The sequence below is a fragment of the Emys orbicularis genome, chromosome 12 (genome assembly GCF_028017835.1).
Source record: "Emys orbicularis isolate rEmyOrb1 chromosome 12, rEmyOrb1.hap1, whole genome shotgun sequence".
Taxonomy (NCBI): domain Eukaryota; kingdom Metazoa; phylum Chordata; order Testudines; family Emydidae; genus Emys; species Emys orbicularis.
The window spans coordinates 7,179,370-7,194,353 of NC_088694.1; the positions used below are offsets into that span (position 1 = coordinate 7,179,370).

General features: G+C 44.7%; 1 protein-coding gene across 1 annotated transcript; it reads right to left on the minus strand.

The window, feature by feature from the left end:
* Positions 1-2,097: 2,097 nt before the first annotated feature.
* On the minus strand, positions 2,098-8,191 carry MRGBP (MRG domain binding protein). The gene is made up of 5 exons (XM_065414447.1): positions 8,029-8,191; positions 6,918-7,039; positions 6,301-6,382; positions 3,683-3,757; positions 2,098-2,438 (listed from the first exon to the last, which is right to left on the minus strand). Exons 1-5 carry the CDS (start codon positions 8,189-8,191, stop codon positions 2,248-2,250), a joined length of 633 nt encoding a protein of 210 aa, XP_065270519.1. The 3' UTR covers positions 2,098-2,247.
* Between the last annotated feature and the right edge of the window lie 6,793 nt (positions 8,192-14,984).

The following is a 14,984-nucleotide window of genomic DNA, read 5'->3' on the forward strand; positions in this document are numbered from 1 at the left end:
GATGGTTACTTGATCTATGAATACACCCACCAGTCCCCCTGCCACACATCTCCCCCCCCCCCTTTCCCTTAAACAGGCCCCAGTTTTCTGCAGCTTTTCTCATGGGGAAACCTAGCTGCCTGCTATACCTCATCTGGTTTGACTAGGAGCAACCAGTAGGCTTCTCAGGCATCATCCTTAGCTATATCCCCCCCCCCCCACACACACACACACATCTCTATTGTCACTCCCTACCGTGGGAGTGCCCTTCCATTTTTCCTATGCCAGATCCCTCTCCTCTCTCTTCAGGATGAGCCCTCTTGTCTGTGGAGGCCAGCGTGGGGTGTAGTGAAGGCCAGCAGAAGAAGACAGGCCTCTAGCAAACCCTCTAGCAGGAAACTCTATCGACCTGGAGCAAGAACAGCAGCAGGATTTGTTTTTTCAGTCCAGCTGCCTGTGCTGGCAATAGGAATCTGAGAAAGGAGGGCAGAAACTTGGGAGTAGAGGTCTAGAAACTAAGAGGTTAAAATAGCCTCATGATTAAGGCATATGCTCTGGATTTTATATCTACCATGTAGTCACTTAAACACAAATGATGGGCAAAGGCTAGCAAAGCATGTGATGTGCTGTCTCTGCTGCCTGTTTAGCAGCAGTAAACCAAATGAACACAGATTGCCAGAGCTCTACTGAGATCCATGGATGAGCCAATTGCAAAGGCAAAGGCGTTTTGTACAGGACCACATACCGGTTATCGGTGCCACTGTTTAACCAAAACAAGCCACATCCATTTCTCCATTGTTTAAAACAGGGGAAAAGGGAGGAGGATCCACAATTTCCAACAGAGACACTTCTGAAAGTCCTACTAGGCACCTATCAGCATCTTTAGGAGCCTACGTATCTTTTAAAAGATGGTCCTAAGCCTGTTTTTTTAGCTAGTTTTCACAATGATCAACTAATAAAACACAATGAGCCAAACTATTATATTCACACTTCTTCAGGTAGATGACAAAAGTGTTGGGCTATTTTTTTATTTAACAGTAAAGTTAATACTGTGAAGATATAACCCAATAACATTTCAGACTGCTTCATTCAGCAGTTTAACATGCACTTGTTAAAATCAGTATGTCAGGAAGAGGGAAGGGAGAAAATGGGGGAATTGATCATTTTCTGGCAATTCAAAAAAATAGTAACTGCTACCAATTCTCAATACTCTAGCATATAAGACTGAAACAAGTTTCAAAATACCAGTAAGAGTGAACTACAACTACTCCAGGAAAGTACAATAACAGCACAAGATTAAGGTTTTACAATATTATTTCCATTTAACAGCCCTTTGTAAAAATAGCTTTTTAAAAAAAATTGACTTAAATACTGAAATACAAAAACAACTGTTATATACACTATTACAGTACAACTGGATGAGGCAGTATCTCCAGGTTCTTGCATAGCGCAGTGGATCCCTTTCATACCATGTGGCACTACTGGACATGTTAGTTTAAGCCACTTATGAGGACTTCTGTCTAGAAACATTTAACATCTTCCTTTATTTACAGTATGTACTTAAAGGTTGAAAAATAAATTATACCACACTAAGTCTCCATGAGACAGAGGGTTTACTTTTCCCCTCAGTCAAACAGAACAGTAACAAAGAATGCTTCACCTTAGATCTGTATTTAATGTGCTAGCTTTTAGTTTTACTGGACCAACAAAGCCAGACATTTAATAGAAAAAGGTGTTCTTGCTATAACATGTTACTAGTAAAATGTCCTAAGAACAGTAACCCACCAAGGGGCCATAATAGTCACCAAAGAAAGCAATACAAATAAGACCGGAAAGGGATCCAAACTTTAAATAAGTGACGTAAGCTTTTCAAAAACTGAGGCTCCTGTTCCGCCAAGAGCTTATTTCACAAACTGTGTTAACACAGTGTGTGTGTGCGCGCGCATTACTAATATTTTAAAATGCCACCACTTGACTTGTTAAGTAGTACACACTTGCTTGTAAAGCTGCCAACTCTCCTGCAGTATCCTGAGAACGTAGCCATCGATTAGCTATGCAATACTGACCAGCAAGCCATTCGTTACGAGAGAAGACACACAAACCCATGTCCACACATAATGACAATGTGCTGAAGCTTTTAATATCTGGGTCAAATAGTTTTTTCTCCACCTAACAAATCTTTATAACAACTTCCTTTCTCTCCTATTCCATTCTACTGTTCCCTTCCCTGGTTCTATAGTTAAAAGCACCTGTCTTTCACTGTATTCTCTATGTTCTGCGCCGTTTTGCAGCACTTGGACTGGAGGGATTGCTGTTTGCATTTAAGACCTTTTCAGTGACTCTGTTACGTTTCCTTTTATCAGCTCCTTCTTTGGACCCAGAATCTGATGAGCTCCTTTCTTTCTCTTTGCTGCTTGGTTTTTCAGCTGCTTTTCCCAAGTTTCCTGAAGGTGCATAAGCTGAAAAGGGATCAAAGCAATGACTCCAAATCAGGCTCATATGAAATTTTTTTTTATACTATATAGCAATTTTCAAACTGATTAAGCCTCCCAACATCCTTGTAAGTATGCAAGTATTCTCTGCATTTTACAGAGAAAAAAGTTATTTAAAATGAATACCTTACTTTCATTTATTTGTCCTTAAAATGCTGCACATACTTTGATAAATCAATTAAAAATAGTAGTATAATCCACTAACCTAGATTATATTGCAATAATTTTTGTTTATTCAAAGGAACTTACAGGGCACATGTTCAGCCTATGAAACTCATTGTCATTGAGGTAAATATTGTAGCTGTATTTTAAAATTAAACAAGTATTTTATGATATAACTGGATAATTTCACGACCACTAACAATAGGCTTGATCTTGCTCTTATTAAAATGAACAGCAAAATCCTCACTGATTGCAGTAATACAAGGTCCAATGTAAAGTGATGAGAGAAATCACATCTCATACATCAGGGAGGAAGCTTCAGAGGTAAGAATGGAGTTCTCCTGCTTCAGCACTGTACGACTGAGGTGGAAGCAAAAGGTAATTCCTCTGAAATATCAGATATGGCAACTGCTGCAAGCAGGATGCCAAAATAGGTGAACCAACTAATCTGGTACTGCAAGGATTCCTCCCATTGATGATGTGGTGCCTGCCATCTGTTTCAGTTTCACAAACTAGGGATACTGTTATATCCACAGCTGCTGCTAGAGGATCATATAGCAGAAGACACAAGGAATATATTTTCCATCTGCACCTAGCCAGAAGATTGCGACCATTTCTTTTGAATGTGGACCTTGCTAGTGTGATCTACACCTTTGTCACCTTGAGGCTGGCTTACTGCAATGGGAGTTTTACCTCTGGCTTTAATAGGAATCAGCTATGGCCCTTTATCCTCTCCCATCTGCTCCCAGAGCTCAAATCAACTGTTTGAGGACTTTGGCACTGTTCAGTATAACTGCAGAACCAGCAAAGGGAATTCAAATTTGTTGATCTCCAGAAAGACAGTAGTTTCTGTGCATTTCAAAAGTATTTTAGTTCTTGTCAATGGTCTGATGCTCTTTTGTTCTTTAAAGTTTCTGTACCATATCATGCCAATTTTAAGTTTAAGGTAAGTCAAATTTTTGGGCCTATAGCACTTGATGAAATCCATTCAGAACTGCTGTTGCCTTCTAGATAAGTGTGGCTATAAAGTATAAAAATTACAGATGTACCTTCTTCTGGGCCTGCATGAGGTTCCAACTCTTCTTTTATTTCTTCTTTCACCTCTTCTTCAATCATTACTTTTCCTGTAAAAAGAATTATTAAGCAGATGATGATTGTTGTTTGATAGAGGTATACTTTATCTTTTCCTGTGTTCGGCACCTCAGGATCAACTGTAAGTGCACAGTGTTCAAAACTGGTTACTGTAACAGTCAACACTGACTCAAGTTAAGTAAACAGATTACTCATTGCCAAAAAACAGATGGATGGAAAGAACAATTGAGCTACAATCACTGCTGACATCAAATATAAGGTAGAGTCATGGAAACAATTAGGGCAGATGTCACCAAAACACAGATTCCAATCGATTTTTTCTTAATAGGAACAAATATAATAGTAACTGGGCAAAATATGTTGCAATGGCTTGGACTGATGCTGCCTTTTATAAATATTGAGTGGAATACTTATTGCAGCTAGTCGTTGAGAGGCGTTCCGGTGTAGTTTAAAATCTTGTAAGAACTACTGTCCTTTTTCAGAGGTAGACATCTGAATTTCCAAGTTCCTATCTTGGATAACAGCACTGGGTACCTGATGACAATCTGGATCTTCCAAGTTTGACTGTCTTTTTTTTTTTTTTTGGCCAGTGGGCTAAGTATCGGTGGAGATTTCTGCTAGATCAGATTACACAGAGAGGAGCTCTAAGAACAAAGGAGTTTTGAAATTAGGCAGTCTAAGAATCATGGAGAAACATTAAATGAAGGATAGGATTAAAATTCAAAATGATCTGGACAAACGGGAGAAATGGTCTGAAGTAAATAGGATGAAATTCAATAAGGACAAATGCAAAGTACTCCACTTAGGAAGGAACAATCAGTTGCACACATACAAAATGGGAAATGACTGCCTAGGAAGGAGTACTGCGGAAAGGGATCTGGGGGTCATAGTGGATCACAAGCTAAATATGAGTCAACAGTGTAACGCTGTTGCAAAAAAAGCGAACATCATTCTAGGATGCATTAGCAGGAGTGGTGTAAGCAAGACACGAGAAGTAATTCTTCCGCTTTACTCCGTGCTGATTAGGCCTCAGCTGGAGTATTGTGTCCAGTTCTGGGTGCCACATTTCAGGAAAGATGTGGACAAATTGGTGAAAGTCCAGAGAAGAGCAACAAAAATGATTAAAGGTCTAGAAAACATGACCTATGAGGGAAGATTGAAAAAAATTGGGTTTGTTTAGTCTGGAGAAGAGAATACTGAGAGGGAGCATGATAACAGTTTAAGTACATAGAAGATTACATTGTTACAAGGAAGAGGGAGAAAAATTGTTCTTCTTAACCTCTGAGGATAGGAAAAGAAGCAATGTGCTTAAATTGCAGCAAGGGCAGTTTAGGTTGGACATTAGTTTTTCCTAACTGTCAGAGTGGTTAAGCACTGGAATAAATTGCCTAGGGAGCTTGTGGAATCTCCATCATTGGGGATTTTTAAGAGCAGGTTGGACAAACACCTGTCAGGGATGGTCTAGAGATAATACTTAGTCCTGCCTTGAGTGCAGGGGACTGGACTAGATGACCTCTCGAGGTCCCTTCCAGTTCTATGATTCTATGAACAGATTTTAGAGTTGAATATAAACCAGGGCTTTGGAGCGGAGCTGGAGTGCGGACAAGTAGGTTTTATGCCCAGAACTGGAGCAGAGCCGGAGCAGAGCAATTCAAAAATTTGATAGCTCCAAATCCCTGATAAATACAACTGTATTGCTTTAAAGCTATAAATGCATTAATTTAAGATAAGATTCTCAGTTTGCTTTCAAGTAATTTGTGAGGCAACTACTGCAAGAAGTGTATGAAGAATGTATCCCTTCAGAAGGAGAAAGGATTTTATCTATGGTGCTCTTGGAAATAAACAAAATAAATGTAAGAAATTAACAATCAAATTCATTATTCCAGATTCCCAATCACTGCAGGTGATTTGTGAAACACCTCACCAAAAGGCAAGTGTTTTACCTGCCAGAGAACTGCAGCTATCCAATGTAACTGTAGTTTTTGAAATAAAACTGTTTTAACAAAATAGCATTATTGTAACAATTGCTTAATGAATCTTAATTGGTAACATTTTACCACATACACACAATTGGAATTTTCATTGGCCAAATAGACTCTATATTTTAATATAGTTCTTTCTAGAAATAAAACAAAACTCCATGGCCATCATTTTAAACACAAAGGATCTATCCTGGCAAACACAGTCAGACATAGTGCTTACTACCAATGGTAGTCTTACTAAAGTGTGCAACTTCGCCTCGCCCGCAAAACAAATAAACCTTTAATCACCTGCATATGAGTCCAAAGGGCCAAATTTTGACCTCCTTGCTGCACACAGCAGCCCCCACTCCCCTGCAGTAAGTGGAAGACCTGTGTACTCAATCAAAGGGAGAGTTTGTATCTAAATAATGTAAATAAAATGTCTTTGCATCAAAGATCCCATCTATGTTAAACTTTTCTACTGTTTTCCATGCCCACACAATCCAATTATGTGAAACACTGGCACCAGGCTGGTACATCATTATTTCTTCCCTTCTTCTGGAGTTCAAGTTGGATTAGAGCATCCCAACGTAAAAGCTAGTATCAGATCTCACCTTCTTTCACTTCTTGGATAATTTCCTCAGGCAGGATGAAGTTTTTCTCTGAATTAGGGAAGGGCAGAATCTCAGATTCATGCTTAAAAAGAAAAGAAAAAATTATTTTGTATGATTATGTTAGAACTATCAGCTCAGATTTTCTAAACAAACGCCCGAGTAATTTCATGCACAGGAAAAGGTCAAATAACTTATAATAGGGTATCTGAGTCTGAGGTCAGGAGTTCCGTAAGGGTTATCAGAGGACAAGAATCAGGATGTGAGGGAGACAATGTATTTCTCAGCCCTGATCTTGCAAACGCTTGTGAGTTCTTAACTTTATACATGTCAGTAAGACTACTTGAATGTATAAAGTTAAGCATGTGCTTAAGTATTTACTGGATCAGGGCCTACAGAACTAGAAATTTTACATCAAAGCAAGAGCATAAGATGAAAGAAATAACGGACTTGATTTTCCTCTCTCCTATATTAGTTTTACACAAGTGAAACTCCACTGACCTCACAGGAGTCACCTAATTTACATTAATTTAAGAATCAGGCCCAACGAGTATGTCATATCAAAGCTGCTGAAATCTACTGGAAATCAGGATTCCCCAGTGCCAATCTTCTATACTCACTAGTGCTTGCATGTCGTACATGGTGCTCAAATGATCCCAAATCACTCTGGAGGAAATCTGACGTCCGATATTCTGACTGAATTTATCTCGAATACAAATCATGTGAAAGTGGCGATTCACACCTGAAGGAAGGCAGTCACAGAATAAGTAACTGTGACAGATCTGTGCAAGTCTACTTGTTAAAATCCAGGCTGTGTAATATGGGTCTTCCCCCATGCTTAGGGCACGGGCACAGGTAGGCCAGAGGCAATAAATAGTGCAAGCTGCAAACAAGTAATTTGGAAAGGCCAGGTTGCAAAACAATAAACAAACATTCTTCTAGATTTTTCATTTGCATCTAACAACCCCTCACCCCCAAGGCTGCAGAGATGATGCCTCACTGCCTCTAGGTTCCCTTGACAAGGAACAACTGAAGGGGGAGAAAGAACAGGTGTACTTGTGGCACCATAGAGACTAACAAATTTATCTGAGCATAAGCTTTCGTGACCCCTTTCCCCCACACTTTCTTGCACTCCTTCCTAGTCAAGGATAGGGAGGGAAAGGAAAGCCCAGCAGTAGTCCCCTGCCTTGTTACGTTTTTCCTGTATTCATAATTCCTGCCTTACCTATATTTTTGCATGTAAAAATCCCTACCCACTGGGGGCAGGGCTTGTTTCAGGCCCTGCCTATAAAAAGACAAGGTTGGTACTTGTCCTCTGCTCCTGTAAGGGCAGATTCCCCCCACCGAAGACTGCTCATGGCTGGATGTGGGTGCAGCGCCCCACGCGGCCAGCCAGAGAAGAGGCCCCCCCATGTCCCCCACCCACTTACAGGCCCCCAAAGGAGGGGCGGTGGCCGGAGGAAAAGCGCCCTGGGGGGAGGGTTGGGGCTCGGAAGGGGGAGCCGGGCGCTGAGACTACGGGAGGGCAGCCCGGGATGGGCAGCTGGCGGGGCAGCACCACCCTCCCCCGGCGCTGCCCGCGGGAGGCCGCTAGGGGCGGCACAGCAGCGCAGGGCCCGGCCCCTCCCAGCGCCCTGAGCCAGGAGGGTCACGAGCCTCGGCCAGCCCCGGTTCTCCTTCCCGGCCGGCGCCGCTACTCGAGGCCGGGGTCTGGCCGAGGCCTGCTCTCACCTACGGGCTTGTGGCCCAGCATGGCGTGGAAGAGGCAGACCTCCACCTCGGGGCTCCACACCACCGCCTCCTCGGCCGGCGCGCCGGGCTCCGGAGCCGCCCCTCCCGCGGGCACGGGGGGCTTCTCCGCGCCGCCGGCCGAGCCGCCCTCCGCCTCGCCCATCGCCCCGCGCGGCCCCGGAAGCGCCGCCGCGGTCCCGGCTGCACGGCGCCGCAGCGCCCCCTGGCGGCCGCCCCCGGCCTCGGCCCGGCCTCTGCGCTGCCCCTGGCGACCGCCCCAATCCCTGCAGCGGGGGCTCAGCGGCTGCTCCCCGCCCCTCAGCCCTGACGCCCCCTGGTGGCTGCTGATCCCTGCAGCAGGGGCTCAGCGGCTGCTCCCCGCCCCTCAGCCCTGACGCCCCCTGGTGGCTGCTGATCCCTGCAGCAGGGGCTCAGCGGCTGCTCCCCGCCCCTCAGCCCTGACGCCCCCTGGTGGCTGCTGATCCCTGCAGCAGGGGCTCAGCGGCTGCTCCCCGCCCCTCAGCCCTGACGCCCCCTGGTGGCTGCTGATCCCTGCAGCAGGGGCTCAGCGGCTGCTCCCCGCCCCTCAGTCCTGGCGCCCCCTAGTGACTGCCCTGATCCCTGCAGCAGGGGCTCAGTGGCTGCTCCCCGCCCCTCAGTCCTGGCGCCCCCTGGTGGCTGCCCTGATCCCTGCAGCGGGGGCTCAGCGGCTGCTTCCTGCCTCTCAGTCCTGGCGCCCCCGGGTGGCTGCCCCGATCCCTACAATGGGGCTCAGCGGCTGCTCCTTCCCCCCTCAACCCTGACACCCCCTGGTGGCTGCCCAATCCCTGCAGCGGGGGCTCAGTGCTGCTTCCCCCTGGCAGGCACTCCTTGCCCTTCATCTCTGGTGGCTGCTCTGGGCTCTCCACACCTGGGGTCTAGAACTGGGCCTGAGTCCCAGTCAGGCAGCTTAGATCCCCCAGGAGAGGGCAAGGGGGCCAGTCTGGCTGCCCTCTCAGAGCCAGCCCCCATTGGTCTTGGGGCGCAAGTGCTTGGGTTCCTGAGGCACTGGAGTGATCGGGGTTGGGGGGGATGTCTCTCTTCCGTGCCCTCGGTGCACATCAGACCTGTGGGGTCTGGTTCAGGCCTGTCTCTTGAGCAAAGGCCTTGGCTCTGGCCCGGGGAACTGGGTGCCCTCTGACATACCTTGGCTGTGTTCATTTGAAAACACTGACTAGAACTGCAGCGCCGGCGGCCCTTGACTGCAGCTGGAGCTGAGGGTGCTTGGGACTTCTGAAACTCAGCCCCAGGCTGTGTCAAGTTGGGCACCAAAACCAAGCTCAGACCAGTGGACACAGCTGAGAATCTTGGTCTTTCGCCCAGTCTACAATACAGTGGCATGGCTGCACTCTGAATTCTTCCTCGACCTAGCTGCATCTACAGTGGGGGTTAAGTTGACCTAACTAGATGCTCAGGAAGCAAAATTTTTCACAGCCCTGAGCAATGTAGCTAGGTCGATCTAATTTTAAGCGCAGACCAGTCCTCAGTCTGTCTGTCTCTTTGCAAATCTGTAAGTTGGGGATAATTAATAGTTTAACTATGAGAAGTCCTAATGAATTTAATAGAAAATAACTTTCCTATAGGTTTTTTTAACCATCCTAAAGATTTTACTATAGAAAATTCTCTCTCTTCAATAGGCTGGTATTAAGACATCTGTAGATGGGTTCTCATTCTCCATTAAATTCCACAATTTTTTAGAGTAGTTTCTATAGAAGCTTACATTTCTAAAGAACCCTACAATGTTCATTTTTATCAGATGTTTCTATAAGGGGTACAATATTAACATTATTTGTATTCCAGTAGAACTTCCAGTTGAAGGTACTGGTGTTAGGTGCTGTGCACATACATAGTAAGAGACAGTCCCCTTCACCAAAGAGTTTACATTTCAGATAGGCAAGACAGACGAAGGATGCAGGTGAAGCAGAGAAGTGAAGGGACTGGTCCAAGGTCACAATGCAGGCTAGTGGCAGAGGTGGGATTAGAGTCCAGTTCTCCGGAGTCACAGGTCAATGCTGTTTAACTAGATCACACATATTGTGCAAGTTAATATTTCTAAAGCACTCAGATGTCTTTTGATACAAGATACTAGTGAAATCCAAAGTTCCACTAGGGACGGGTATGGTCTGTTAGCACTAGATAATGAATAACTGTTCAGATAGAATTGAAGTGTCACACCTGCGGCTGATACATTTTGAAATACGCTTAAAATTAAGGAACTGCTTAGCTGCTGAGAATTCTGAAAGGGGAGGTCACTATTGCCTCGTGAGACAGTTGTTACCTAAAACGTTCCATTCAGAAAAATGTGAAAATATATCATCCCTTCTGTGTTGTCTTTTCTCCTTTTTATTATTAGGTATACAGGCATGAAACAGCCTCTCTGTTGCTAAGGTGATCAGGTATTCCTGCTGCTTATTTCTCTCTTGAAATCTTAATCCTCTTTGTGACATTAAAATAATTTCCACAGCAAATAACTGTGGTCACAAACACAAGATTACTATTTCATGTGAATAATAAACAGCAGGAGCAGATATTTACAAGTACAGAGGCCCTAGTAAATTACCCTAATAATAAAAAACTATGGAGGAAAAACTTACCTATTTATCATCAAAAGTATTCCACAATGGAAAGTTTCTGTTTCCATGAGTGTTCACCGTGTCTAATTGTCAAGGGTGACCAACCTGAGACGGAGAAGGAGCCAGAATTACCAATGTACATTGCCAAAGAGCCACAGTAATACGTCAGCAGCCCCCCATCAGCTCTCCTCCCCCCACCCCCCGGCTCCCAGTGCCTCCTGCCCATCGGCAGCCCCGCTGATCAGCGCCTCCTCCTCTCTCCCCGCACCTCCCGATCAGATGTTTTGTGGCCTGCAGGAGGCTCTGGGGGGGGAAGGGGGAGGAGCGAGGGCATAGCAGGCTCACGGGAGGAGGCGGGAAGGGGTGGATTGGAGGCAGGGCCTGTGGCAGAGCCAGGGGTTGGGCAGTGAGCATCCCCCAGCACATTGGAAAGTTGGCGCCTGTAGCTCCAGCCCCGGAGTCGGTGCCTGTACAAGGAACCGCGTATTAACTTCTGAAGAGCCGCATGTGACTCCGGAGCCACAGATTGGCCACCCCTCCCTTGTTACAATGGTGACTGATGCTCTATACATATCTAAAAGAGGTTAAAGGGTTAGATAAAACATTTAGAGGTGGGTCAAAACCAGAACCTCAAATCTAAACTCTTTTGAATATTGGGTAGAAGGGGTTTTTGGATTTGAATCCCTGGATCCAGTTCCTCATTTCAAAATGGAAGGGGACTATTTTCCCAGCTGTAGATGCTATTGAAATCCCACAAGAACACCTATTTCTGTGAGCTCTCAACCCAGAATGGCAGAAATCTTGCAAGAACAATTTTTCCCCATGAGATTTTCATTGTTTAAGATGGTGGAAATCTCCTGAGATATCTAATCTGCCCATCACCATCTCTGTATCAATATAGTTATTATAGTGCATCCACCACTGGAGAGCTGTGATTTCACAAGATTTTCTCTATTTTGATCTAAAATCATGCATCAACAGTTCACAAGATTTTGGTATATTTGAACCCAATTTAGTACCCTTGTCCCAATCCAAACTCCACCCCTGATCTTGAGCCTTAAACTAATTTGGCTCCAGATCTGTTTTAATCTGTCAATTTGATTTTTGCCAAATCATCGAGTGGGACTACAAAAAGAAGATTATGAATTCCTGCGATGACTAAACAGCAGGAGCAAATAAGTTCCTGAGCAACAAATTCCTGTTTTCATACATATGTTCCAAGGAGTAAAAAAATGAAGGAAGAAATAAAGGCAAATAAATTATAGAGTAACAGAATTGTTCTGCAATTGAATGTTTTTCAAAGTTTTCCAGGAGTTGTTGGTTTGTTATTTTTTAAAATCTTCAGCTCTGTTAAGATACTATTCAGCTTTCTAAATGTGTCAAATTGTTCTTCTGCTTAAAGACTATTATGAAGCAGGAATCATTGTGTCAGTCTAGATAACAATTTTTATGTCATTAAGTTCTAATGACATTTGCAACACAAAGCTGTGTGTACTTGAAAAATGTGTGGCTACCTCTGAAAGTACAATAGCATGCAATTTAAAAAAAATGTAATTTGAGAGAAAGAGTTTGTGTATTCAAGTATTTACTTCTATTTCCATTGAAGATAATTCTATTTCTTTGTATTTGTATTTACACTTTCTGGGCTATTTCAAAGCTTCTGAGAAACATTTATGAGGCCATAATAACATTGTGCATAGCCACTTTATTGATTATGACCAGATTTAGAATTTTTAATTTTGGACAGTTTTTCCCCCCATTGACAGATGTGTCCCCCCTTCTTCCCCTATGAGGTCTTGAATCTTACTAATATTTTTAAATAGACATTGGCAATGTAGGACAACCATAATTTTGTTCTCACACTTTCCCCCTCCCTTTTTAGAGCCCAATCTTTCTCCTGATCAAATTGAAAGCAAAATTCCAATTGACTTTAGTAGGAGCTGAGGGTACTCAGCATTTTGCAGAAGTAGGTTAGATTCCTCAGGAGAAACAGTACAGTGCAGTTTGACATTTCATAAGAGTTCTCGGTTTGAACAACTCAGAAATCTGCCTAGCGTTTGGCTTCCTCTTTAGAAGCATCAGCTTTCTGGGGTGAGCAATATGGCTACAACTATTTCTGTCACAGGTTTAGAACACCATGTGCTCATACTTTTAACAAAATAAGAGCTTTGTTTTTGAATACCGAAGAATTTTTTATGTGTTGCGTGAATGGTTATTAAAGGCACGTCACATGCATCCTTTTGAATTAAAGCATGCCATCTATGCTGCGGGGACAATATTGGGATAGCAACGGCTCCAGAGCTATGCTGGCATAACCCTGTAGTGTGCCTGCAGCCTACAGTGACAAGAAGGGGTTTTTCTGTCAGTGTAGGCACACAACCACCCTGAGCAATGGTAGCTAGATGGACGGAAGCATTCTTCCATTGCTCTTGTTGCCTCTACACTGGAGGTTAGGTCACTGTAGCTATGGTGCTCAAGGTGTGTGTTTTCACACCCCTCAGCAATGAAGCTACGTCAACCTAAATTTTAAACACAGACCAGCCTACAGCAACAAGAGGATATTTTCCATCAGTGGAGGAACACCATCTCCCCAAAACACGGTAGCTAGATTGACAGAAGCAGTCTTTCGTTGACATAGCTGTGTCTACACTGGGGGTTAGGTTGGCATAACTACGGCATTCAGGGTTGTGGATATGTTGCACCCTCTGAGCACAGTAGCTACGTTGACCTACATTTTAAGTGTTGGCCTGGCCAGAGCAGTGTGACTACAGCATGGCCACTTGAGTACATACCCAGGGTCCCAGGTGCGCTTGATCAGCATGTGCTGCTGCCCCTGCTTTTGCTGCTATTGTTATTTGAGTTAGCTAGATCAAAGGTAGCTCAGGTATGTATACACATGCTGTAGTCACACCTCTGAGCTCAGGGCATGGCTACACTTGCAGATGTAGAGCGCTTTGAGTTAAACCAGCCTTCGTAGAGCACAGTAGGGAAAGCGCTGCAATCTGTCCACACTGACAGCTGCAAATGCACTGGCGTGGCCACATTAGCAGCTCTTGCAATGCCACAGAGAGCAGTGCATTGTGGTAGCTATCCCCGCATGCAAGTGGCTGCAACGTGCTTTTCAAATGCGGGGGGTGGGGTGGAGTGTGATAGGGAGTGTGTTGTGTGTATGTTGGGGGAGAGAGAGTGGGTTTTTGGGAGGGGCTGAGAGCATGTCAGCATGCTGTCTTGTAAGTTCAGACAGCAACAGACCTCCCCCCCCACCTCTCTCTCTCTCTCTCACACACAGCATTCCACAGTAATGGCTGCTTTGTCTCAGAGCAGATAAGCAGCCGGCTGTCAGAAACGGAGCTTTCAAAGGGCATATCCGCATTCCTACAGCCGATTCCAAAACAATGACAAGAGTGGCCACTTGACTTAAGGGGATTATGGGATGTTTCCAGAGGCTGATCAGAGTGCAGTAATGCAACACCTCGTTCACACTGACGCCCGGGCGTTTCAGCCAATGTGCACCAAGTGTTAATCTTCTCGCTGAGGTGGAGTACCAGGAGCGCTCTAGCCCTGGAGTCAAAGCGCTCTACGTGCCTTGCCAGTGTGGACGGGGAGTGAGCTAGGGCTCCCGAGGCTGCTTTAATGCGCTCTAACTCGCAAGTGTAGCCAAGCCCTCAGTGTAGACATAGCCTATGTCCACACTCCATCGCCCCCTTGTGTGGACGCAGAATATGCTGACAGAAGGAGTTCTGATGGTATCGGAGCATCACCTCCCCGAATGACATTAGCTATGCTGACAGAAGGCCTTTTTTGCTGGCCTTGCTATGTTGCTAGGGTGTGTGTTTCTTTCACTCACAGAGCTATACTGGTGGTGTACGTTTTAAGTGTAGACCAGGCCATATCCTCAGTGTTTTAAGGAATCAGGCCATTTTAAGTGTGCAAAAAATGGAGGCTACTGCAAATAGAAGCTTTTGATTCTTCAAATTTTGCCACTGTTATTTTTAAGTTCTGATCTCTCTAACTTGAAAACTACAACAGATGCCATTCAAAGAGAGAATGTCTGGAAACATTTTAGCATTTTCAGAAAATGAATGTGTCCAAAGCTTGAAACCTGTTATTTCTTCCCCCCCCCCCCCCCCCCAGCAGAAGCCTGACAGTCTGGGTACATCAGAGATGAGTGTGACTAAGAATGAACCGAATAAATGATACTGAATTTTAACTGGGAATTGTGATAGCTTGCAGCAGTCCTGATTATCTCACCATGGGGTCTATTCAGAAGGAATTATGTCTCTGCAGGTGTTGGTCACACAGGTACTCTAGCTCTGGTGAGTTCTCTCATATATTGTCTCTCCA

Bases quoted from the DNA above. Each gene is read 5' to 3' on its own strand.
- MRGBP (XM_065414447.1), bottom strand. From the start codon at position 8,191: ATGGGCGAGGCGGAGGGCGGCTCGGCCGGCGGCGCGGAGAAGCCCCCC. The intron at 3,758-6,300 runs GTGAGATCTGAT...TTCTTTTTACAG, and splicing joins TATCCAAGAAGTGAAAGAAG to GAAAAGTAATGATTGAAGAA. The intron at 2,439-3,682 runs GTACATCTGTAA...ATCCCTTTTCAG, and splicing joins TCATGCAGGCCCAGAAGAAG to CTTATGCACCTTCAGGAAAC.